At 41.2% G+C, this 24,888-nt stretch overlaps 1 protein-coding gene across 4 annotated transcripts; it reads right to left on the bottom strand.

Moving 5' to 3' along the window:
* Positions 1-4: 4 nt before the first annotated feature.
* On the bottom strand, positions 5-20,162 carry taf1c (TATA-box binding protein associated factor, RNA polymerase I subunit C). Of its 4 annotated transcripts, XM_029515429.1 has the most exons (16): positions 20,147-20,162; positions 19,130-19,542; positions 18,345-18,456; positions 18,205-18,254; positions 17,840-17,935; positions 16,418-16,485; positions 16,079-16,317; positions 15,595-15,726; positions 15,392-15,509; positions 15,242-15,313; positions 14,972-15,107; positions 14,522-14,650; positions 13,568-13,775; positions 13,334-13,471; positions 3,937-5,288; positions 5-1,280 (listed from the first exon to the last, which is right to left on the bottom strand). In XM_029515429.1, the coding sequence occupies exons 2-16, from the start codon at positions 19,247-19,249 to the stop codon at positions 1,023-1,025; spliced, it is 3,228 nt and encodes a 1,075-aa protein (XP_029371289.1). In that variant the 5' UTR covers positions 19,250-19,542; positions 20,147-20,162; the 3' UTR covers positions 5-1,022. The 4 variants fall into 4 exon arrangements, with proteins under 4 accessions (XP_029371289.1, XP_029371290.1, XP_029371288.1 ...); XM_029515430.1 differs by lacking the exon at positions 20,147-20,162 and having other exon boundaries at positions 16,418-16,481; positions 17,836-17,935; positions 19,130-19,588; XM_029515428.1 differs by lacking the exon at positions 20,147-20,162 and having other exon boundaries at positions 19,130-19,588.
* Between the last annotated feature and the right edge of the window lie 4,726 nt (positions 20,163-24,888).

Genomic DNA, 24,888 nt, shown 5'->3' with positions numbered 1-24,888 from the left:
TAAAAACGTTATTTTTAATCTATCGTTTGTGTTTTTCTTCCATGACATCTGTTTCAGCCACCATTAAGGTTGAGGCTAGAATAATTTTTTTCAGATTAGAATTAATATCTTGAGAAATAAATGTAAAAAGTTGTGTGGGACTAATCACTATTTGAAAATCTTAATCTCTAATTGTGAAAGTACATTATCCTGTAGCAGCTATTATGAATCAATCAAATTCAACTCTTATTCCCTACATCTGGTTTTCTCCACATTGGCCTTAATACCTTGTTGTGTAACCAACAATCATCATCATGTTGAAGTGTCATGGCAAACTCTCAATAAAAAAAAAATAAATAAAATGAAGGCATTGATATTTTCAATAAAGTTTTTCACGAGTTTTCAAACACAGTTTACTTGGCAAAAACAAACTGCAGTGATAGCTGACAAACAGTACTGACCTAAGTCCACCAACAGACAAATATTCCACTGCCTTGAAGCACATGCATGCACCCACAAACACACAAGATGCTTTTCTCTGGCTTGTTGACTTCTGATCATATTTATCATTTTTCATCATTGATCAACATTTGAGGCCTCAGTTATTGCATCGGTCCAGCTAATACTGTCTGACCCAGAGTCCAGAGGAAGGTCTGAACAGAATCACATCCACTGAAATGACTGAACCAGTAAACGTGAAACTTCAAAGTTGAAACATACAATCATGTGACAACAACGCAGCTATGTGCGTGCGCACGCGCACACACCTGTAAAACACATAAAAAGTGAGAAATTCCACTAAGTCGTACCAAACTAGTCTCCAGTCAGTCTTCTTCAGCGATCACTGAGACTCCCTTATCAAGTAACTTGTTACTCTTTGTTCGGATCCACTTCGTATTGTGTCTTTTATCTTATCAGTAAAAAATACCAATATAGATCCAAGCCCATGCCAGAAATCAGGGAGAACCTTCTCCTTGACTGACAGAACAGAAACTCCAGACCATGCACTCCTCCTCTGAGTGATGGAGAGACCTAACGTTAGATCAAAATCCCATGCGAGACTTCTTCCTCTTGAGTTGAGACCCATGGGATACCTGGGACAACCCCAGCCGACCCTGTGAACCCTGGGACAGGGGAACGGACTGCGAGAGTCCTGACCAGATGGAGCAATCCTGGGACAGATCCATCCTTTGGCTCTGCTGAGGAGCGGACTGAAAACTGTAGCGCTGAGAGGATGATGGCGTTGGAGGAGGTGCATCACTCTCCTCCAGGGAGGAAATGGTGTGTTGCCAGGGTTCATCCTGCGAATATACCAGAAATGATTGAGCATAAAGGTAAGTAATATTTATTCAAATGAGACTGTGAAACCAGGTCACCACCTCATGGCTGTATTCCACTGCCAACACTACACAACACTAGTTTTGGATTATGTCCTGTCTATCCAGACTCATAACATTATGTTTGAAGTCTTGAGTTAAAGTTGATATGTTTCAACCTTTGACCTTATACTACCTAAAGTGCATCAGCTCGACCTTACAAGTGAATGTTTGTTCTAAATCTGAAGACGCATCCTCAAAGTCTTACTGAGACATCACACATCCAGAACAAAAGGATGGACATACAGACAAACCAGACACCCTGATGCCTCCAGGCTGGAGGGAGAGAAATTGTGACATGGCTGTTTTAAAAACCTACCACCACCGTTTTAAGTTCATTAGTCATTAGTCTAAAAGGATTTTAAGTGCACCTTATAGTGCGAAAAATACGGTAATTAAGTAATCAGATATTTTTGTTTAGTTAAAGAGCAATTATAAATATACACGACAAAATAAGGCATTTCACTGAAGAATGACCAATTGGTTTCCTTTTTTAGGCAATCAACATTTATCTTTATCATCGCTTTAGTTGTCGTCACATCTTTCCTCCACAGAGACAGAGCACATCTAAGCCCCGCCCACCCCGATCTCTCCATTGACTCTGTATTGTGTGAAGGTGTCTTTTGTCACTCTGTGTGTGCCAGCAAACACAAAGAAATGCCCCAAAGCTGCTGTGTGGTAGGGTGATCTAATAACAGGGTAAAGAACTCTGATCTACGATTTTAGAAGCTGCAGAACAGAAAAATGAGCCTTGAAGACTGGTTTATGGTGGAACACTACTTGGATCCATTCACTTACAAAAAGAGTTACAAAGATCTGTAATTTCTCATTATTGTGTGAGTGGATATTCCTGACAAAAAGGAAGATAAATAATAAGCAGTTAGACCGATACTATTTTGTGACATGAGGGTTGAAATGTTACATTTAATAAAGCTATGCATATTCATTAAGTTTGAATTGGTAAGGCTAACTGTAGGAGCTGAAGCTAACCAAGGCTAACTGTAGGAGCTAAAGCTAACCGAGGCTAACTGTAGGAGCTAAAGCTAACCGAGGCTAACATACATCCACCAACTACGTTTTAACCCCATAAAAAGGGCAGATTGGAAACGTTTGGGTTATTAAAAGCCATTTTACAATGATGATGTAGTAGTGTGGATGTATCCTAACTTGTGCAGGACCTGGTTTTTATCACTATTAGGTTAAATGATGAACCATCAACCAGCCGACTCTGACTGCCCGGGCGAGATACCATGCTCTGTTAAAATTAAACGATTCCTCGAGGCAGAGGAAATTCCTCAATAATTTTTTGTAATCAAGGTACTCAAATTATTCAAGCAATCATTTCAGCCCTGGTTGCTTTAACAAAGCAATTTTTTTTTTTATTTTAACAGGTCAAGGAAGCAGTAAGGGAAGAGAATGCATTCTGAATCCCAGAGGCAGAATTGTAGCTACAGTCTGACTCATTCTCAAAAACTAGGATATCTCAGATTCACTCATTAACTGAAGTTTAAATTTTGCAGTCTTATCAGACTCAAATGATCCCATGATTCTGACAGCATCCATCTTACCCTCACCCTGCTGATATCAGGGGTTTGTGATCCGTGTCCTGCTGACGTCATTGTAAACAGCCACAGAATCTGTGATAAGATTATCATTGTCTCTATTATAACTTCTCAATGGCCATGAAAGGACTAGAGTTTCCAATTCGTAGAAACTAAACCTGTCAGAGCGGCCTGTTAGCTGATCTGGTGGGTGTATAAAAAGAGCAGGCGTGGCTAATCAAGCGGCTTTACTGTAATATTAACAGTGCTTGATATGTAATTTTATCAGAGAATGCAGGTCAAATGGAGTCAGTAATTGGTGTATGTCAGAAGGATTATCATCACTGAGCTTTTTGATATTTGCACAACTGGCCCATCAGACCAGTTAAGAAACAGATTGTATAGTTTTGTTTTTTTTTTTTTGTAAAAACAAGGACATGCATGATGCTGATGCTGCAATTGTCAAAAAAATCTAAAGATCTGACAGCAGTTATTAGGTGCCCAGTGTTATTCTTGTGTTGCTGTTACTTATTTGTACACATTTGATACTTGATTTTTTGTGTTATAAGTTGTAGATGCTCCTGACTCTATCTCAAATGTGGGAGTTAAAGGTAATGTTGTCCCATTCAGTAAGAGCTAAATATAGGTTGCCTGTGATTAGAGCCTAGCTCACATCTGCTGGGAAAAAATATGCTTTGGCTTGCTTTTAATGGCAGACATTTGAGCTCATTAGAATATCATCATTAGGGCTTGATAAAGGCATTACCAGTTGTGCAGCCTTTATCCAATCTTTAAAATGATTTATTCTTTAAACTGATGAATTTAAGTGATACAATATGTGCAGCAATGTCCCACCCACTGCACCATCTGAATATCCTTGAAAAAATATAAGTTGGCCCATGAATAGTATCTGTTCTATCAGACCTTCACCTCCTGATTCAGTCAACACATTTCTTCCAGTGCAACACCTTCTGACAAAACTGTCCTTCAGAGTGTAAGATGCAGATGACATGATGCAGAGCACACTGCCTTCCTCTTACCTGTGATGCAAACAGAGAGCGGAGGTGGTGTTCGTCTGATTTTTTGGTCCTCCTCTGACTGACAGCTGCAGAGAACGGTTTTACAGTCTGGGACAGAAACTGGGAGCTGCTGTGAGTCTGCTGGCCACCCTCTTTATTTTTTTGAGGTGTGGCAATTGGTTTAGGTATTTGGGAGTCAGCTTGTAGAGTGGAAGGTGTCAGGGCTCTTGGTGACCCAACCTTTAAAAAACCTTCCAACTGGGACAACGGCCCTGTAATATCTTCGTCAGACCATACCCCCTGGCTTGTCGCAGAGGACCAGCCCACTGAATCAGAGAAACTATCCAGATCTGACTGGTAGCTGACAGATGAAGTGAAGCTCCCTGACAGCTCCAGGCGTCGGCCAGAAGCTCTCTTTGCCTCCTTCTCCCTTTTCCTCTTTCTCCTCAGAGCCCTCAACTTGTCCTCCTTGTTGAGCCCCAGCTTGTCCTCCCACCATGCCCGCCATACTTCCTCCCCCTGCCAGGAGAGTGTCAGGCGGTGGCTGAGCTGATCTCTCCACATATCTGTGTCCACACAGTTTGGAACAGGTACAACATCTGGACCCTGAAGGGAAGAGTCATTGCTGTGAAGCAGCACCGAGTGTTTGGACATGCACGTTCTCATATCTTTCCTCAAACTCTGTACACACTCCTTCTCTGCCTCATCCTCAACATTAGGCAGATGGAGAATATCTTGAGTTCTGGTGGTGAGATGCCACAAACGGCATCCGCGGAGCTTTGTTTCATTAGTTTTTTGCATCAGTTTCTGGAGCCAACGCCTCCAGGTGAGAAGAGCAGCTTCGCTTAGCTGTACTTGTGATTTAGATTGGAGGAGCTCAGCTTTATTTCTACCGACCTTTTCAGCTTTCTCTACTCCATCCCAGCCACTCACATGATTCTCTTCTGGATCATCATTGGCTATGACCTGCAAACATAGTTGCTTCAGCTTTTTTGCTCTTCCACCTAAATCTGAAACATCAGAGTCTGTATTTTCTTCTGGTTGGTTCTTCTCAGGTGTTTCAGCCACAAAGGTCAGCGCAGCTGGAGCCTGAGTCGGACCAATCACACCTTCGTCGCTCAACATATCTGCAATGTCCAGCTGTGAATCTGGTACAAGTTGTTCTACCTTCCTCCCCAATGTTGTGGCTTCCTTCAAAGGGTTCTTGGCTGCTCCTGGAGGTGCTGGTTCATCTTCTGCTGCTGGAGGTCGAGATGTGCCGCCATCTGGGTGCTCAAGCTTGAGAATCTGGTAGAAAATATCTCCTGCCTCTGTTAGCTGGAGGATACATATACACTCCTCTCCATCTGATCTCCTCTCAAAACAGACAAGACCTGATAAACAAGACCAGACAACCTAGTGAGTGACTAATATATCATCAATGTGAGAAATTGTGCACATATTTTAAAACTTGTCAAAGTTCTGATTTTATAATCATGATGTCATCTGACAAAACAAGCTGCTTAATTAAACACAGGGATTGTACTGTGCTTAAAAATTGAAATGACAGAGCTTCTCAAATATATCTTTCATGAGTCTCTCTGGAAAACTATTGACCTTATTTATCACTCAATACTAGTGTTAGTAGAACAGCCTTCAGACATCACTCCATTTGTTTAGAATAATTTATAGAGCACAGAGAATAGACTAATTCAAAAACTCAATTAGGACTCTTAGATTTCCTATCCTGGTCCTTTCCTGGTTGTGCATCTGAAATGTCTATTTAAATTTATATTGACATTCGATATTAGATTGCTGTTTATGTAAACACATCTGCTTGCTGGTATTATTAATATGTATCCAAGTGCATGTTAAATCACTAACATTTTGTATCTGTTAATAATACGTCTTATTTTTTGTAGTTTTTGCTTCTAAAGCCAAATTGTAATGCGGAGCTGGTTACAGCTGTATTTAAGTTTGAAGCCCTGTGACTGATGACTATCTATTCCTCTTCCTTCTTTACTATTCACTATTTACTTTACTATCTTTACTAATAACACGTGATAGAAGTAGTGCTCCTTGCAGTATTTTTGTAGTTTCAGCCTCTTTAAATACTTTCTTCTTCATTAAAGACAGCACTTTCTTTTTCATTTTGGAGTCATGTACATTTTGTTCTAAGTTTTGTACAATGACAAAGAATCGTGAATCAGTAGTACTATTTGGTTTCAATGTTGTCCTCCTCTTTCCTGCATTTTCTAAGCAGACAGGAAAGCTGAGCCTCTCAGTAAACTGTCTGAAACAAGAGGTATAGCCCTGGGGTAAGCATCATTAAACAGGTTCTTACTCAGACAGTAGTTCAATACTCGGACAGTTCTCTAAAGGCTGAAGACTCACTGAACACCTCATTGGTAAAACATGAACCAGAAACTAAGTAATATGGCACTAGGTTAAGTGGTGGCGGAAACATGACCAGTAAATTGGTCAGCTGACTTTGGCATCATATGGGTATGACTTTTAGACTTACTGTTCATACTGTTGATGACAAAATGAAAAACCTTTCAACAATTCTTAAGATAGTTTGCATAACGCATCTCATTAGCTAACAAGCTAAACATTGATCCAGCCGGTGTCAGCTGAGTTGTGTTAGATGGTAGAATTAGGTCAAACCTGGTTAGGGATAGGGTTAACCTTACCTACCTAACACTAACCGTTACTTTTCAGATGTTTTAAGGTGTGAAGTCACAATTAGGGTTGCCAATGGTCCCTTAAAATATGGAATCATCCAATATTTGGAATCTAAAATATCCATTCCTTATTGAACTGCTAAGGGATGCACTATATTCCATCCCGTATTTTTCATACTGTAAGGCACACTTAAAAATCCTTAAATTTTCTCAAAAAGAAAAAAAAAAAAAAAAAATCGGCAGTGTGCCTAATGTATGAATCCTTGTTGTGCTTACTGACCTCGAACCAATTTAATGTGGTATGCTGCACTCAAAAATCTGTCAGAATGTTTTTGTGTGACTTTGGTAAGCAATGAAGCTGCTCTGCTTGATAGATTGTTGGAGCATTCCCAGCTGACACAGGGACTTTGTATTAACGTTGGTCCTTGGTTGGATATGGGTTGAAACGTCAAACAACGTTAGATAACTAATTATGTCATGCTGGCAACCAACCATCATCCAACATTTAGTCAGTATTACCTCACTATAAATAGACATCAAGCCAACATTAGGTTTTTAACGTAAACCCAATTTTCAAATCCCTATCACAATCGAATTGTAATAAAATGCTGTTCCAACGTCACACTAACTTCAGGTGTTTGCTGGCAGCGATAAACCAATCAGAGAACAGAACGTAGTACGCTGACCTCTGCCATTTTTTTAAATAATGGTATGTATTGTGTTTCAAAAAAATATTACTGTATATTAAAATTTGCGTGTATTTTTTGTATTTGTCACAACTGAACAATATTCTGAGTTATTGTGAATGAGTTGAATAAAGTTCGACATACTTGACTGTTTTGTTTAGCTTTATATATGTTTTATCTTGCGCCTTATGTATGAAAAAAGACCTGTTCATTGATATTGCACCTTATGCTCCACAAAATACGGCATTTAAAAGACTATCTTGGATGGTTTTTATTACAATTAAACTGTGCAGCTCTGACCACTGCTATGAACTCTCTGCCAGAGTAGAATGAGCTTCTTATCGACCAATGAAACAGCGCTGTGTAACTATCACTACTAAATTTCCTCTAATTTCTATTGTATCTTTGATCAATAGAAAGCTATCAGCTGCTGCTATGTTACGCCTGCGACGCGACTTCCAGAGCCATGTCTTATGGTTCAGTATGTATTTGGGTAATACATAAATTTCAAATGATTAGTTGTTACTTTGTTCAGGAGGTTTTCTTATCTGTATAGTACAAATTACTGTTGGAAGGCTTCACAAGTGAATGTTGAATGGCTTTTGCACTAATATCTTTGTTATCACAGAGAATATGTAAAATTTTAGGGCAGCTTGGCAGCATAGTAGTTTGCACTATTGCCCCACAACAAGAAGGTCGCTGGTTCGATCCCTGGGCTTAGGGCCTTTCTGTGTGGAGTTTGCATGTTCTCCCCACATGGGTTTCCTCCCACATTCCATAGGCATGCATATTTGGGTTAAATTAACCCAAACTCTAAATTCTCTGTAGGCCTGAGTGAGAGTGGTTGTTTGTCTCTGTGTGTCTGCCATGCAATAGACTTGTCCGGGGTGTACCCCGCCCTCGCGCAACGTGGGCTGGGATTGGCATTGGCATTGGCACCAGCACCCCCTGGCAACCTGGTATTGGATAAATGGTTGAAGATGAATGAGTTAAAGTAAAATTGTAGTTTATACTACCGAAGAACATATTAAATGTTCAAAGGAAGTTCTTAAATGCATGCCAATGCCAATGTGTAGACTGAACAGTTGAACTATTATATACTAACAAATAATAGTATGTTACATCAAGTTCATGTGTATCCACCTGTCTCCACCCAGAACCTGATCAAATTCAGTCCTGTGTTTTAGTGCATAGACAGAGACATTGCATATGGTTGAAAAAAAGTTCCTTATTTTGAATTCTTCAAGTTGGCAACCCCAGTCACAGGTTGTTTGTCAAAAGATAATTAAGATAACAACTGCCTTATAGCTAATTGTTGTTTAAAACAGCAATGTTTCCTTCTTGCACATTTTTTCTGCATTTCTGTAATGACCATGATACAACTACTTGTTTGAAGTTATTGTTAAAAATGTTTGAGCAGTTATTAAATCTGAGGGTTTAATAAGAATGATTGGTTAAATGATTTGACCAAATGATTGGTTACAATGTCTTCAATAAACACGGTAAGCGTGTTGCGTCATTTCCGGTCACTGGCGGTTGTGCTCTCTGCTGTGCTCTGTCATCTCTTGTGTTGTTTCCACTGTTCTTCTGCTATTATTTCCTAATTCACTCGATTAATCCGACAGAAAATTATTTTCACACCAACACTAGGTTTAAAAGTCAATATATCCCCTTTCTCCAAAGGTTATAACCGGTTCTGCTCCTCCGCTAATCGAACTACCCGATTAGCAATGTCCTCTAGCTCTCTGTTCCTCCTTCTCCTCCTCCTCTCCTCTCCTGTTCTGTTCTGTGTGCCTAATGTGTAGTTATTCTTCTGCCTCCTTTTATGATAGCACCTCTTATCATAGATGTAGGATGATGGTAGAAATGGAGGCGAAAATTAATGAGTTAGAATCCCGACTCCGCACTTTAGCTAGCCCAACTTATGCTAGTGTAGCTAGCCCCCCGTAGCCGGTGCGGGCCAACCTAGACGAGCTCATACGGCAGCCCAGACAGTTTCCTCCCCCCTGGGTGACTGTCCGAGACAAGAGGCATAGTCGTAGGCAGCAGCCCCCGGTTCACCACCGACCAGTTCACGTTTCCAACAGATTCTCCCCTCTCAGCGACACACCCGCTGAAGAGCCGACTCTAGTGATTGGTGATTCTATTCTGAGGAACGTGAAGTTAGCGACATAGGCGGCCATAGTGAAGTGTAAATATGCTAATATTGTTATTCACGTCGGCAGTAACGACACCCGACTTCGCCAGTCGGAAAGTCGAAAATTTATGTGGAATCGGTGTGTACTTTTGCTAAAACGATGTCGGACACTAGTTGGCTGCATTATTTCAGTCAAGCCTATTAATCAACTCTAGACCAAAATCTGGCTGCAGGTCTTTTGAAAGCCTCACTCTTAGTCTTTCCCACTCAGACTGGAAAGGTGAAAAATCAGTTCTGTTAGTTACAGTATACTGTCCACCTGGTCCGTACTCAGGATTCCTATCAGAGTTTTCTGAGTTTATATCAGATTTAGTACTCAGTACAGATAAAATCATTATACTGGGAGATTTCAATATACATGTTGATGTACAAAGCGACAGCCTTAGTTCTGGGTTTCTTTCCCAACTAGACTCAATTGGCTTTTCCCAGCATGTGAATGAACCCGCTAACTTCTACAATCATATCATTGATCTTGTTCTAATATATGGCATTGAAATTGACAACCTAACAATTCTTCCCCAAAATTCTCTCCTGTCTGACCATTACCTTATTACATTTGAGTTTACTTTAATGGGCTCCACAGCATTGAGGAATAAATTCAGCTAAAATTAAAGAGAACATTCGGTCATCATTCCTAACAATGCCATATCTAAATTCAAATGAGGATTTCTCCCATACGCAGGTTGATGACCTTGTGACTATCACTATGGCCACACTGTGTTCAAATCTCAACAATGCCGCCCCTCTCAAAAAGAAAGTATTTAAACTGAGGAGGCTGGCTGCCTGGTATAATTACCAAATCCGTGCCTTAAAGCAGACATCAAGGAAATTAGAAAGAAACTGGTGTTCCAGTAAGTCAGAAGAGTCTCACAGAGCCTGGAAAGATAGCCTAAAAACATATAAAAAAGCTCTCCGCAGTGCTAGAAGTTCATATTACTCAGCACTCATAGATGGAAACAAGAACAACCCCAGGTTCCTCTTCAGCACTGTAGCCAGGCTGACAGAGAGCCATAGCTCAGTTGAACCAGTGATCCCCTTAGCTCTAAGAAGTGATGATTTTATTAACTTTTTTACAGATAAAATTCTCACGATCAGAGAAAGAATTTATCAGCTCTTGCCTACGTTAGATAAAAATCCCCTACTGAACACAGCAACTCCTGAATCAGCTGCGACGCCATCTGAAATCATTCTCACCTCTGAATCTTTTAGAGCTAGCTTCTATAGTTTCATCATCCAGACCGTCAACCTGTCTATTAGACCCAGTACCAACTAGCCTCTTTAAAGAGATCTTTTATTTAATTGAGCCATTCATTCTAGATTTGATTAATCTGACTTTATTTCTGGGATATGTACCTCAGGCACTTAAGACTGTGGTCATCAAACCCCAGCTTAAAAAGCCTAATCTTGATCCAGATGTTTTGGCAAACTATAGACCCATATCGAACCTCCCATTTATTTCTAAAATCATTGAGAAAGCTGTAGCAAAACAACTACACAAGCATCTGGATGGGAACAGTTTGTTTGAAGAGTTTCAGTCAGGATTTAGTGCCCATCATAGCACAGAAACAGCGCTGGTTAAAGTCTCCAATGACATTCTAATGGCCTCAGACAATGGATCAGCCTCCACACTTCTCCTTCTAGATCTTAGTGCTGCATTCGACACCATAGATCATAATATTTTGCTACAGAGACTGGAACATGAAATTGGAATTAAAGGAACTGCACTAAGGTGGTTCAAATCCTACTTATCAGATAGACATCAGTTTGTTCATGTTAACAACAGCTCCTCCTCATGTACTGTAGTCAGTCATGGAGTCCCGCAGGGTTCGGTACTTGGACCAATCCTCTTTACGCTTTATCTGCTTCCTCTAGGCAACATTATCAGGAAACACAGCATACTCGGTCCTAAGCACCTCAGAAAAATACTATCTAATCATCTCATCAGTCTGGATGGCGTTACTTTGGCTTCCAGCTCCACTGTAAGAAACCTTTTTGACCAGGACATGTCCTTTGTCCCTCACATACAACAAGTTAGTCGGGCAGCTTTCTTCCACCTGAGAAACATTAGGAAAATCAGAAACATCCTTTCTCAGGATGATGCAGAAAAACTAGTGCATGCATTTGTAACTTCTAGGCTGGACTACTGTAACTCATTACTATCTGGATGTCCAAACAAATCTCTAAAAGGCCTTCAGTTAATTCAGAACGGTGCTGCACGAATATTAACAGGAACTAGGAAAAGAGATCATATCTCTCCTGTGTTAGCTGCTCTTCATTGTCTGCCAGTAAAATATAGAGTAGAATTCAAAATCCTTCTTTTACCATATAAAGCTCTTAATGGCCAAGCTCCATCATATCTAGCTCATAGAGCTCATAGTTCCTTACTGTCCTAGCAGGCCACTCGGCTCTCTAGATGGAGGTTTACTTGTGGCTCCTTTTCTCTCTCTCTCCCTCTCTCCCTCTCCCTCCCTCTCCCTCTCTCTCCCTCTCTCTCCCTCTCTCTCTCTCTCCCCCTCCCTCTCCCCCTCCCTCTCCCCCTCCCTCTCCCCCTCCCTCTCTCCCCCTCCCTCTCTCCCCCTCCCTCTCTCTCTCTCTCTCCCCCTCCCTCCCTCCCTCCCTCCCTCCCTCCCTCTCTCCCTCTCTCTCTCTCTCTCTCTCTCTCCCCCTCCCAACCGGTCGAGGCAGATGGCCGCCCCCCCTGAGCCTGGTTCTGCTCAAGGTTTCTGCCTCTTTAAGTTTTTCCTTGCCACTGTTGCCAAGTGCTTGCTCATTGGGGGATCTACCCGAACCAGGGTCTGTATCCCATCCCTACTTTTCTCTCTCCTGTATTTCTCCCCCCTACCCGAACCAGGGTCTGTATCCCCACCCCGCTTTCACTGGTGCAATTGGTGAGAGGTTAGAGTAGTTGACAGTGGTGCTGCTTGAGATAGTTCCTTTTGTGTTTGTGCCGCTTTGACACCATGCGGTTAGTACAGGTGAGCTGGCCTGTGTTGGAGTGTTGGTGTTGTTTGAGTATAGGACTGTTTAGGCGAGTTAAATTGCTGAATCTACTAATACAGCTTGTATTGCCTCCACCTCCCGCACCCTCTATATTTTCATGCCCCCTACCCGGACCAGGGTCTGTATCCCATCCCTACTTTTCTCTCCACCTCTTCTATTTCTCTCCCCTACCCGAACCAGGGTCTGTATCCCCACCCCGCTTTCACTGGTGCAGTTGGTGAGAGGTCAGAGTAGGTGATAGTCGTGCTGTTTGAGATGGTTGTCTTTGTGTGAGGAGTGGTGATGGCTGGCATTAGGGGGTGACTCTGGGATGCCAGTGCTCACGGTTTAGCCTTCCGGAGGTGTTGTGGGCCTAACTAGACGAAACACCGGTGAAAGGAGGTTCCCACCTGATGACCCCAAAGACATGATAGCTATCACCGCTCACTGGCCTAGCTGGATATTATCTGTAGGGAACATAGAGCAGGGTGAAAGTTTGTTGCTAGGAAGGTGATCACTGAGTCTGGTCCATTTTTTGTCGCACAAGTTTCTTGTGTTTTCTCTAAATTGGGTCTCTTTAAATAAATTTAGAAAGAGTTTGGTCTAGACCTGCTCTATATGTAAAGTGCCTTGATGTAACTTTGTTATGATTTGGCGCTATACAAATAAATCTGATTTGATTTGAGGGTTTAATTAGAATGATTGGTTAAAATGTCTCTAATAAATACATAAAATTGTAAGCTATGGCATTTTCATGCCACTGTATCTGAAGGTCCTCAGATTTGTTAAGCCCACTACATTTTAAAAGTTGAATATTACTGGCTCTGAAAGTCCAAACCAATCCTCATATAGAGGAACAGCTGCACACAGACCGTCCCCCTGTCTGTCCATACCTGCAGCTGGTGAGGACAGTCTGTTGTTGGCAGCATCCAGACGGTGAGGAATCTGGACTGGGAGTTGTTTCAGACTATCAATGGGTCTGAAGAGAGCCTGAGCAGGACCTCGACTGAAGCAGGCCTCTGTTTTGCCTCCTGATCAAACAGTGAAAGTAATACAGATGTGAGACTTGATGCAGAAAAACTGAAAATGGAAATGAAAGGGAGTAAACAGAACACAAGTTGACTAACCTGAATACTGTAGCAGGGTAATTTCCTGAGAACTGTGAGAGCCCAACAGGACTTTAGTGCTTCTGCTGCTTCCGACTGCATCCATTTCAATGCTAGAGGAAGTGGAGCCAGAGAGGACATGACAAAAGAGGGGTGGAGACTGCATCGCGTGATCCCACTTCAGCATTGGTACACATGGGAAACGCTCATCCATGATGTAGGCTGAGTACTGTCAAACCAAGAGAGAAAGTTGTTCAATATTTGGGGCCTTCTGTGTGGAGTTTGCATGTTCTCCTTGTATCTCTTTATATCTCTATGTGTTGGCCCTGTGATGGAGTAGCAACCTGTTGAAGGTGTACCCCACCCTCACTCAAAGTGAGCTGGGATTGGCTCCAGCATCCCTTGCAACATGGAAACCCATAGGCGGTATAAGGTGGATAAATGAATGAATGACTAGTGATGGTAATGGGTGGGGCCTTGGCCTCATCTCTGATATCTGATCTAAGAGGTGAGACACTGGAAGGAGCGGAGCTGTGTTGTGGGTTTGGGGGTTTGACAACTGATTCTGGCGTATAAGTATCTGCTGACGTCACAAAAGTTATGCATAGCTTTTGGGTGTTTGATGCCTGTTTCCTCTTTTCCAAAGTTTTCTCTATTGGCTCTCCTTCCTCAATTCCTCTTGTGCAGGGAGTTAAGAAAATGATATATGGGAGCAGGCTGTGTGGAGATGGGGGGGGGGGGGGGGGGGGGAGCAAACATAGAGGCTGGAGAGCACAAAGCAGGTGGTGTCTTTTACTTTTCTTCCCCAAGCATCCCCTGTATGCTGAGGTTGCTGGGTTTTGTATGTTTTACTTTTTGCCAAAGACCTAGGATAGATCATTTATTCCTCTTGTTTGATTGCGGTGAGGTCCTCTTCCAGTCAGAACAAGTGATGAATGTGTATTTAAAACTGTACTGTAACTGAATATACTGTACCTGAGTGGTGATGAGGTGGTGAAAGGAGTGGGCATCTCCAAGATATCTGGACAGAATAAGTCTCTCTCCCCTGCGACACTCAGGGGTGTTGCTAATACGAAACAGTGTGTGAGCAGTGCAGGGATTTGTCTGGAGGTAGGAGGGAAGAAGAGATAGAAAGATGGAAAGGGTGGTTGAGTTTATTACTATATCGCCAACCCACATCAAAATGCATAACTTAATAACTTAAATTTTATCACATCCAACAAAAAAATTTATTTAATTCACAATTGGAGTGAGTTCCATCAGCCTGAAAGAGTGTTGCAGATGGTTATGTTTTTCAGAACATTTTCAGAGCAGCCAAATATTTTCAGGTAAGGCTGTTATTGTTTTTTTTCTTGACTTTTGATTGCTTAAAGGCTGTTAATGTTCTGTCACAAATACCCCAATGCCAACATCCTTTTTTCTCACCCTCATGTCTGTGAGCTCCACGCCTGTCCTGTCTGCATACAGTATCACCCTTGGGTGGGCAGAGAATTCGCACCATCTCCATAGTGACTTGGCGTTGAAGTAGAGGTTGCTGCTCTCCTTTCGAACCACCTGCAACCTGACAGAGAAGAGCATCACTTCAATGTCAGCTCCACTTTAACAGATGTGAATCTGTAAAAAAAAAATTAATAATAATAATAAAAAAAAATTAATAATAATAATAATTAATGAAGAGGTTCTTCCTGTCCTCACCGTCTGCCAACAGTCCACAGGTTCACTGCTCCACTCTCACTTGCCACAAGAACTTCACCTAAAATATGAGGACTAACACACAATTTACTTTAACACTTTTACCTCAGTGGGAAGGTTTCCAGAACCAGACTCCCCCCGATGATCACTAACCTGACATTGACGCAGGTCGACACTTCTCTGGTGTTGACGACCTCCAGCAGGCGAGGTTCATTCCTCTCACTGACCCTCCAAACTCCACACAAATAATCTGATCGCACAGCAACACATGCTGCATCAAACAAAAACATGCACACCATTAAATGTTGGCAGGGCACAAAGAAACTTTGATAACACATTTGGCTGTTTGTTCTCACAATTGCTGAAAATTGAGGTGGCGCTGATCTGTCTAACAGGGCCTTTCAGTTGGAAGCTGAATGGGACGCTGCTGCTGGTGTCCAGAGTGAAGGAACTTCCTCTGTGGGTCTGCAGCTCCACTTTGTGGAAGTCTGAAGTACTATGTTAAGACCCAGAACCAAGGAGGCTAATGTTCTCCCTCCACCATAAGCAATTATTTTTCAACATCAGAAAATCTCTGTGTATTTTCTGTCATGTCCCCTCCAGTAAAAAAATAGGAGCAGGTTGGCATCACATTAGGTTGACCAGCAGCAAAACCTTAATGAATCAGATTTGAACATTCCAGATTCCAGGGCTGGTCCTGCTGTTGCAAGTGTAAGTATACATTTTTAAATGTTGACTGTCTTGACTGACATTTTTAGTGGTGGGACACAGGGATCTGAGAACTAGATTTAGCTTGCTGGGCATCATGAATCTCCACATTTAATCTGATTTGCAGGATACTGAGACAGTCCAATCCCTTGTTCCCAGAGTAGATGAGGCAGCCACTACCACTCTGTGAAAAGGGGATAAAGTTGAGAGCACCGCCAGTGGCTGCTTCAGAGAACAGCAAGCGGTTTCTCTGCTCAGTCAGCTCCTCGTGCAGCAGACTACCCAATAACTCAGGAGGGACTGAGTGAACCACATCTGACATGAGGACACTGTACATCTCCAAAGTCTTGGAGGAATACGCCCGATGACATCTGGGGAAAGATGCAAAATGAAGACAAAAAACAAACAGACAAGAATAGTTGTGCAATTTGTTTCAAATTTCTTTCTTGCTACTTTGTCAGGTACACTCACATTTTTAAGTTCAGCATATTAAGGAACTGATTCACCTTGAACATTTTGATTGAATCCTTCCGATCTATCTGTAAAACAAAGACATACACTGATCTGGACAACAGAAAAAAACCAACAACAACCAAATACTGTCTCTGGCTCAGTGTTACAGAAGTACAGCTGTAACAATTCCAAATGTTGTACACAGTTGATTGTCTCGGAAATAGTTGTGATTAACAATATAACTGTCTCTTTCGGTCCAATTTCTAAAATACTTCTTTCATTAGCCAAGTCTTATAGTAATCACTATTTATAAAACTATGTGTCAAAATAGTCATCACCGCTTCTTGATTTGCATTTTTGATATGAACATGTATACGGACAAATGCAAACAACTAACAGTTTAATAATAATAATAATAATAATACAAATATATAGTCACTTGAAAAAAGGACATGTGGGTGGTGGGTGATTAAAAAAAAAAAAAAGGTTATTTGTCAGAAACACAAGCATGTTGAGTTTCTCTGGCTAGAAGTTGGACCTCACTGCTGTCTCAAATTGGTTGTGCTTGCATTTTTTTTTTTTTTTTTAAATACACATCTCTTACATACTCTTCCAGATTTGCAGGCGCTCCCCTCTGATTTGGCTTGAAACCAAAATAATCCCACAACGGAGAAGTTGTACTACGTTTAGAAACAATCTCCATCTCATGTCTTTTTTTCCAAATTCAGTGTCAAAATGATGACAAAAGCTGAAAGCAGGGTGACAGTCTAGTCCCTCCTCAAATGACCGATCATCCAATCATAATTTATCTGAAACCAGATGAGCTTGCAGACTCCCTACATTATGACAGGACCAGCGGGACAATGCCAAGTGACACTTTGTTTTTAACTACCAACACTAAACGAAAACTCCAGTGAAAAACAAACATGTACCAGCTTAATGTTATTGGCATTACTCAATACCGCTTCTCACAAAACTACTCAATTCTCTTTGGATTGTTAACGTTAGAAATCTGAAAGCTGACAATCAATGGTGGGTGGAAGTGATTGCATTTCTAGGGTAAAAAATTACAATGTTTTCACCGAAAAGAAAAGAAAAACAAAAAATATTTCACAGACAATTAGCACAACTGTTCACAAGGCACACATTGCCATGGCAACATGCAGTGCAGTGTAAAAGTTCAATTAAAAGTGTTATATAATTTGGTGTAAAGTCACTGAGACATTTCACTCTGGACAGTTGCCATCTTGGTTAAGTCATCAAAGAGTGGCGTCCAACGTTTTTTTGTTGTTGTTGTTTTTTTTCATTGGCTCTGATTAATAAAAATAAAAACAATATATCTACCAGAGTAGGATTTTGTATTTGTCTAACAAACATCCAAACAAATAATTTTGTGAATAAAATATCTTGTTGTAGAAAGTTTGTTGTTGCGACACGCACCTCTTTCCTTCCTTCCTTGAAGTCGAAGTTTTTACCCAGAATGTCACTCATGCACCCAAAGGCATCCTGATAGTGATCCACAAAGAAGTTGTGCATCTAAATAAAAAGTTTGTTTTTATACATTAAAAGATGGGTAAAAGATGCTGCAGCATACAACCAAGTTCATACGGATTCTGTTATGAATATGCAAATAACTTGGACGACGATACATTCTTTCCATTAGCATATGCACCATGTTGTGCCACTGTTCATTATACACGTGAAGATCGGTCTTCTATGATCTACATGACTGTGGGCAAAATTTAAATTACAAATAAAATTAATTAATGACTCCAGATTTCTTCAATTTAAGCTCTTGTACTCACATGTTCGGTGAAGTCTTTTGGATCTGGAGGCTTTGAAGGCCAGAGGTAAGCTAGGGAAAAAACATTAATATCCACTTTTAAAATAGGAATGCTAAATTTACTAAAAAGATGGAAAGTGCGTTAAATGCAGAAGGACTCACAGTTTTTAGGAGACAGGAGGGGAAGTGGTACTGGCTCAGTGGGACGCCATTTCTCCCCACTAACATCATGACTGGGTGTAAACGTCCAGCTGGAGAGAGGACCAGAGCCACCCTGGAAAACAACTGCTTGATAAGAAAGTTGGACAATGAAAATAGAGTAGACACCATTTTCAAACTGCGGTTCCAGACCAACTAAAATGCCATATACTCCATGCCATATAATCCTGACAATGAAACACAGCTCATGTCCACAGTTTTGGTCTTCCTTACACAATTTGAATGTATAACAACCAAAATAATTTGCAATATTGATGGCGTAACTAATCCATTGATTTCAATTGTAATGACTCTTGTTCACACATCATGGAACTGAACAGACATCACTCTTATGTCTTAACTGTCCTTTTACATTACTTTACATTTTAACAAGTGTTATTGGCATGGAAGCCTCTTTCTTCTTGAAATAAATATAATACTTAATAAAACAGAACTATTATAATCAATAAATATGTTCAAAATCTACCACTAATAACGTTGATGCCATGCCATGAGTTAGTACTCTGAGTAAGCTAGTGAGTCCTCATCCCTCAGACTTGCTAATATTTTGGCTCATCTCGAACATTTTTACTTAAAATTTGACGCTGTTATTGACATTCGGCCTGATGGCCAATGACACAATTTGTGCGTATGTTTTCATAGGGCACAATTGTGTTGCCTGATGTCTGATGGCCCAGCTAGTGAGAATTTCCTTACTGTGTGCTCATGTAGTAGTTAGTTAGACACACCTGAGGTCTGACCCGGCCGTAGCTGCCCCAGCTTCCCCCGCCATAGCCCGTCGGGACGGAGTCTGGAGGACCGCAGTTGTAAAAGGTTGGGAAAAGCTGCTGCGGGAACTCGTAATCCATTGTGTTCGTTTTGTAAAAGATGGATGTTAGTTTGGCAAATGTCCCGAGTGCGGGCCTCCTGTCCTTGGTCTGGGACAAGTCCGGACGTGTCCTGCTGCTCAGCTGAAGTTAAGCTACAGCTCCGCGCTGTTAGCCGGCGACAACAGACCCATGTCTGCTGCTGTACGGCTGGCGACAGGCTCTCCACTTCAGGACTCCATCTTGGCCATGTCGACACTTACACCATTAAACGGAACAGTCTCTGTAGAGACGCCATGATCCGGACGGTCCGCGTGTCCCTGTCCACGTGCTGCCTACAGAGGAAGAAAGACAACATCCACGGTGAGCAGACGGCAATAACAGAGCCACTTCCGGGAAAAACAGCTAAACAAATTAAATTAAATTAATAAATAAGAAAAATTAAAAGTGAATAGCAGAGAAGCGATTTCCTTGGAAAACATCTAAATGTAGGGACTGCAAAAAAATTGATGTGAGGCGATGTGTAAGATAACCGTTGTTGCAATGCAGCTAAATTAAAATACAAATTAAACATCACGCATGATCTCGTGTTTAGGATCATTTCTCGGCGACAGTGGCTTAAAAAAACACCACAAGTACAAGCAAAAAAATTAAAATATGTTTGAGAGACTTTTTTAGGCTTTTATTTTGTAAAGGGTGGGGTGGAGGTTGTCATGTTTTTTTCTGAGGATGTTTCCAACAGCAATGAAACTTCCCGGAGGAGTTTCTTCTTCATTAAACTTTTAACGTTCAACATAGAAACAAGGTTTGCGTGTTCACAAAGGCGAAGTGGAGTACAAACGTTACAAATAAATCATTCTAATCACACACACACAAATACGTACATACTAATTTAAATTCATTCGACGGAGCCCCTATAATCCAAAAAGTTTTTTTTACCTTGTGATAAAAAAATAGCACCTTATGAGACTTTAGGGACTCCGTATTTATAGATGTTCTCATCTGCACTCACGATTACCCGGAGGATGTCGTGTTATGGTCCCGCCCACAACTCAATGAAATATGATTGGCTAAGACAGCTGTCAAACTCAAATTCACATTGACTTGAATTACACGGGCCTTCGTTTCAGCCACCGAAGGTCCGACAGGAGGAATAACTGATTTAACAGCCTACCCAGATACCATTCTATTATATTAACCCGTTGTTTCCTAAGACTAATATATATATATATATATATATATAGAGAGAGATAGATAGTAGTACAAAAATTCCTTCAATCATTTTTCTTAGGCCTTCACTGAATACCTCAAAGGCCCAGAGGGTTCCCCTGTGGTGCAACCCTCCCCTCCCCTCCACCTCTAGGCCAAAAAAAAAAAACAAGGGGTAAGGGCTTTATCATTTCTAGCAGTCCTATGTCTACTGTTTTTTAAGTAATCCTTATCAAGAACACATAAGTGAATGATGAACACAGTACACCAACATATTTTAATTAATACATGGTAGAGCAGACAATATGAGGGCCCTTTATAAAGCTGGATAGTCAGAAACAAGCTGAAAATCAATAAAGTAAAAGGTGAGCTTGAGCAAGTGGAGTATGAAAAAAAAAGTACTGCAGTAAATGCTACTTTAAAATGTTCTGTTAAGCATGATTGACATTGTACACTTAAGACTTTTCCTTTCCCCACAAAAGGCAGAACTTACATAATAAAACATATCCTGTGATTGGTGTTTGTTTGTTTTTTTTTGTCAAGTGAAAAACTGCGCCTTGATGGCTGCGTTACTGTAAGTGCATGGTTTCATTTGGTTGCATTACTTACATACAACCGTATGTAAGATTGCATATGTAACGTATTCCCTCAGCTGAGAATCTCATAGAGAATATCATCAGAAAATGACATTCTGGTCTGGAAAAACTCTCTCCCTCCAAAGAGCACCTCTAACAATTCAGGCACTTAATACAATAGAATAGAATAGAATTATTTTATTGTCATCATACACAATATACAACAAAACTTAAAAGACAACTCTGTGGTGCAAAAACACAATTATAAAATAAGAAAAATAAAAATAAAGTACAGTAAAACATAAAATGTATAAATATATTTACAAAAGGAACCAGTAAGAATATATGTACAGTTGAGAATTAGCATGACTGCGGACAACGGTGGAAATAAATATATTGCACTGTGGACATTGACTGAACACTTACAGCATACTGAAAAGTACTGTGTGTTCAGTACTCTTATTGCACATGGGTAGGTGTTAATGAATCTGGATGTGCGGGCCTGGATGGACCTGTACCTCTTCCCTGATGACAGCAGTGAGAACAGGCTGTGCCTGGTGCCTGTAGCCCTGCGCAGACATCTGGTGATGTAGATGTCCAACAGAGAGGACAGCTGTACTCCTATGATGCTCTATGCTCACTTCCTGACTCTTCCAGAGCCTTCTTGTCAGCCTGAGCTGCTCCTGGACCACACCAAGATGTTGTGGGTGAAGATACTCTATACAGAACACCTGTAGAAGGACATTCTAATGGCCTCAGACAATGGATCAGCCTCCATACTTCTCCTTCTAAATCTTAGTGCTGCATTCGACACCATAGATCATAATATTTTACTACAGAGACTGGAACATGAAATTGGAATTAAAGGAACTGCACTAAAGTGGTTCAAATCCTACTTATCAGATAGACATCAGTTTGTTCATGTAAACAACAGCTCCTCCTCATGTACTGTAGTCAGTCATGGAGTCCCGCAGGGTTCGGTACTTGGACCAATCCTCTTTACGCTTTATCTGCTTCCTCTAGGCAACATTATCAGGAAACACAGCATCAATTTCCACTGCTACGCAGACGATACTCAGCTGTACCTATCAATGAAGCCAAATGAAGTCAGTCAGATAGTCAGACTGCAGGCATGTCTTGAAGACATAAAAGTCTGGATGACTGGAAATTTTTTACTTCTCAACTCTGACAAAACAGAAGTTATTGTACTCGGCCTAAGCACCTCAGAAAAATACTATCTAATCATCTCATCAGTTTGGACGGCATCACTTTGGCTTCCAGCTCCACTGTAAGAAACCTTGGAGTAATTTTTGACCAGGACATGTCCTTTGTCCCTCACATAAAACAAGTTAGTCGGGCAGCTTTCTTCCACTTGAGAAACATTAGGAAAATCAGAAACATCCTTTCTCAGGATGATGCAGAAAAACTAGTCCATGCATTTGTAACTTCTAGGCTGGACTACTGTAACTCATTACTATCTGGATGTCCAAACAAATCTCTAAAAGGCCTTCAGTTAATTCAGAACGCTGCTGCACGAATATTAACAGGAACTAGGAAAAGAGATCACATCTCTCCTGTGTTAGCTGCTCTTCATTGGCTGCCAGTAAAATATAGATTAGAATTCAAAATCCTTCTTTTAACGTATAAAGCTCTTAATGGCCAAGCTCCATCGTATCTCAGAGAGCTCATAGTTCCTTACTCTCCTAGCAGGCCACTCCGCTCTCTAGATGGAAGTTTACTTGTGGTTCCTAGAGTCTCCAAGAGTAAATCTGGAGGCAGATCGTTCAGTTATCAGGCTCCTCTTCTATGGAACCAACTCCCAGCATCGGTCTGGGGGGCGGACTCTTTAGTAACTTTCAAGACCAGGCTTAAAACTTTCCTGTATGACAGAGCGTACAGTTAAAAAGTCCTCTACTCTTTAGGTATGCTGCTATAGGCCTAGGCTGCTGGGGGAAGGACCGAGCTTCTCTCTCTGTCTCTCTCTCTCTCTGTCTCTCCCTGTCACCCTCTCTCCCCCTCTCCCTCTTTCTCTCTAACTCCCTCCTTGCATGAGCTGATAAAAACCATCCTTCTTAAAAAAAAAAAAAAAAAAAAAAAAAAAAAAAACAGTTTCACCCAGTTCTAAGCATTTATACTGCATTTACTAACCATGTTCTGCCAAAGTCTCTGTCTCTCCCAGTTCCTCTCCTCTCTCTCCCTGTCCTCATCCTGCAGGTGGTGACTCCATCCCATGTTCCTGCAACACCTACTGGTCCCATATAGCATGAATTCTGTATTACAGCTCAACTCCATGAACTTCATGCAACAACATGTTCCTGCCTACACCCACCCCCCTCCAATGCCTGTCTCTCTCTCTCTGTCTCTCTCTCTCCCACTCTCAACCCAATCGGTCGAGGCAGATGGCCGCCCCCCCCCTGAGCCTGGTTCTGCTCGAGGTTTCTGCCTCTTAAAGGAAGTTTTTCCTTGCCACTGTTGCCAAGTGCTTGCTCATCGGGGGATCTGTTGGGTCTCTTTAAATAAATTTATAAAGAGTTTGGTCTAGACCTGCTCTATATGTAAAGTGCCTTGATGTAACTTTGTTATGATTTGGCGCTATACAAATAAATCTGATTTGATTTTGATTTGATTTGACAACAGCAGGCCCTGGGACACGTTGACCCTTAAGTGACCTTAAAAAGTACAGACACTGCTGTGCCTTTTTCACAAGGGCATTGGTGTTCGTGCACCCGGGAAATGTACGTCCCCAGAAACCTGAAGTCACGGACCCTCTCCACCACATCCCCTTGGATGAAAAGAGGGAGGGGATCTTCCCTCTTCCTCCTGAAGTCCAACACCAACTCCTTAGTTTTTGAGGAGTTGAGTGCCAGGTTATTGGAGGAGCACCAGGTAGGGAGGTTCAGGACCTCCTCTCTGTAGGCCATCTCATCAATGTTATCAATCAGCCCAATCAGCCTGTGCTAACCCTAGCACGGCGGGTCCTCTTGGCCTGGTCCATAATGGAGCTGCTTTATCTGACGCTAAAGTGTTTAACAGTGTAGTTTTAAACTATGCTGCATCTAACACAGAAAAATAATAGAAAAAGAAGCAACTTTTTTTACAAACACAAATAAATGTTGAATGGAAGCAATCTGCTTTTACAGCATGCTTTACCGAATAAAGAAGGATATGATCTGACTTCGCTCTTACAAACATGGTTTATGATACTGTGGTGAATCAATTCAGTTTGGTAGGTAAACAGTAAGAGCTGTCACAGAGCTAAAGACCACAGCTTTTTCTGAAATGTTTTCTTTATTCTTCCTGATGATTTTTACATGACAGTTAACCTCGATCAATCATCTTACAATCATCTTCTACATACTCCTATTCCATTTGGTCATATTTTAATAGCAACGTGCCGTAGATGAATAAGAGAAGAAGAGGTAAGAAGCTTAATAAAAAAAAGACTGTATAAAAACACAGATTATAACATTAATATAAAATTTAAATCCATGCATTAAAATATTAAATGTGACAGTGTGCAGTTGAGAACAGGGGCAGTCTTAAGTGTCTTCTTAAAACCAGTAACTGTTTGGGTTGATTTGAGCCACTGGGAGTTGGTTGCAGCATGAGTAGCATAGTGGCTGAAGACATTTAGCCCCGAATAGATTTAACTCTGGGCACCACTAACTGACCAGCTCCTGATCCACTGTAAGACATCACAAAAACAGTTTGGTCCCAGAACGTCTAGTGGCCCATATTTACAGTTCAGTACAGTACTATTCAGCAAAATTCTCCTCAAAGCAATGAAAACCTTACATTTCAGGATTTACTTTAAGGACACCGTCATTTCAAGAAGAATGTGATTTAATGTGGTTTGCATGTCTGTCATGTCTGGAAGCAGTCTAAGCGCCACCGATC

The sequence above is a fragment of the Echeneis naucrates genome, chromosome 12, assembly GCF_900963305.1.
Source record: "Echeneis naucrates chromosome 12, fEcheNa1.1, whole genome shotgun sequence".
NCBI lineage: Eukaryota > Metazoa > Chordata > Actinopteri > Carangiformes > Echeneidae > Echeneis > Echeneis naucrates.
This window is presented reverse-complemented; position numbering and strand designations above follow the sequence as displayed.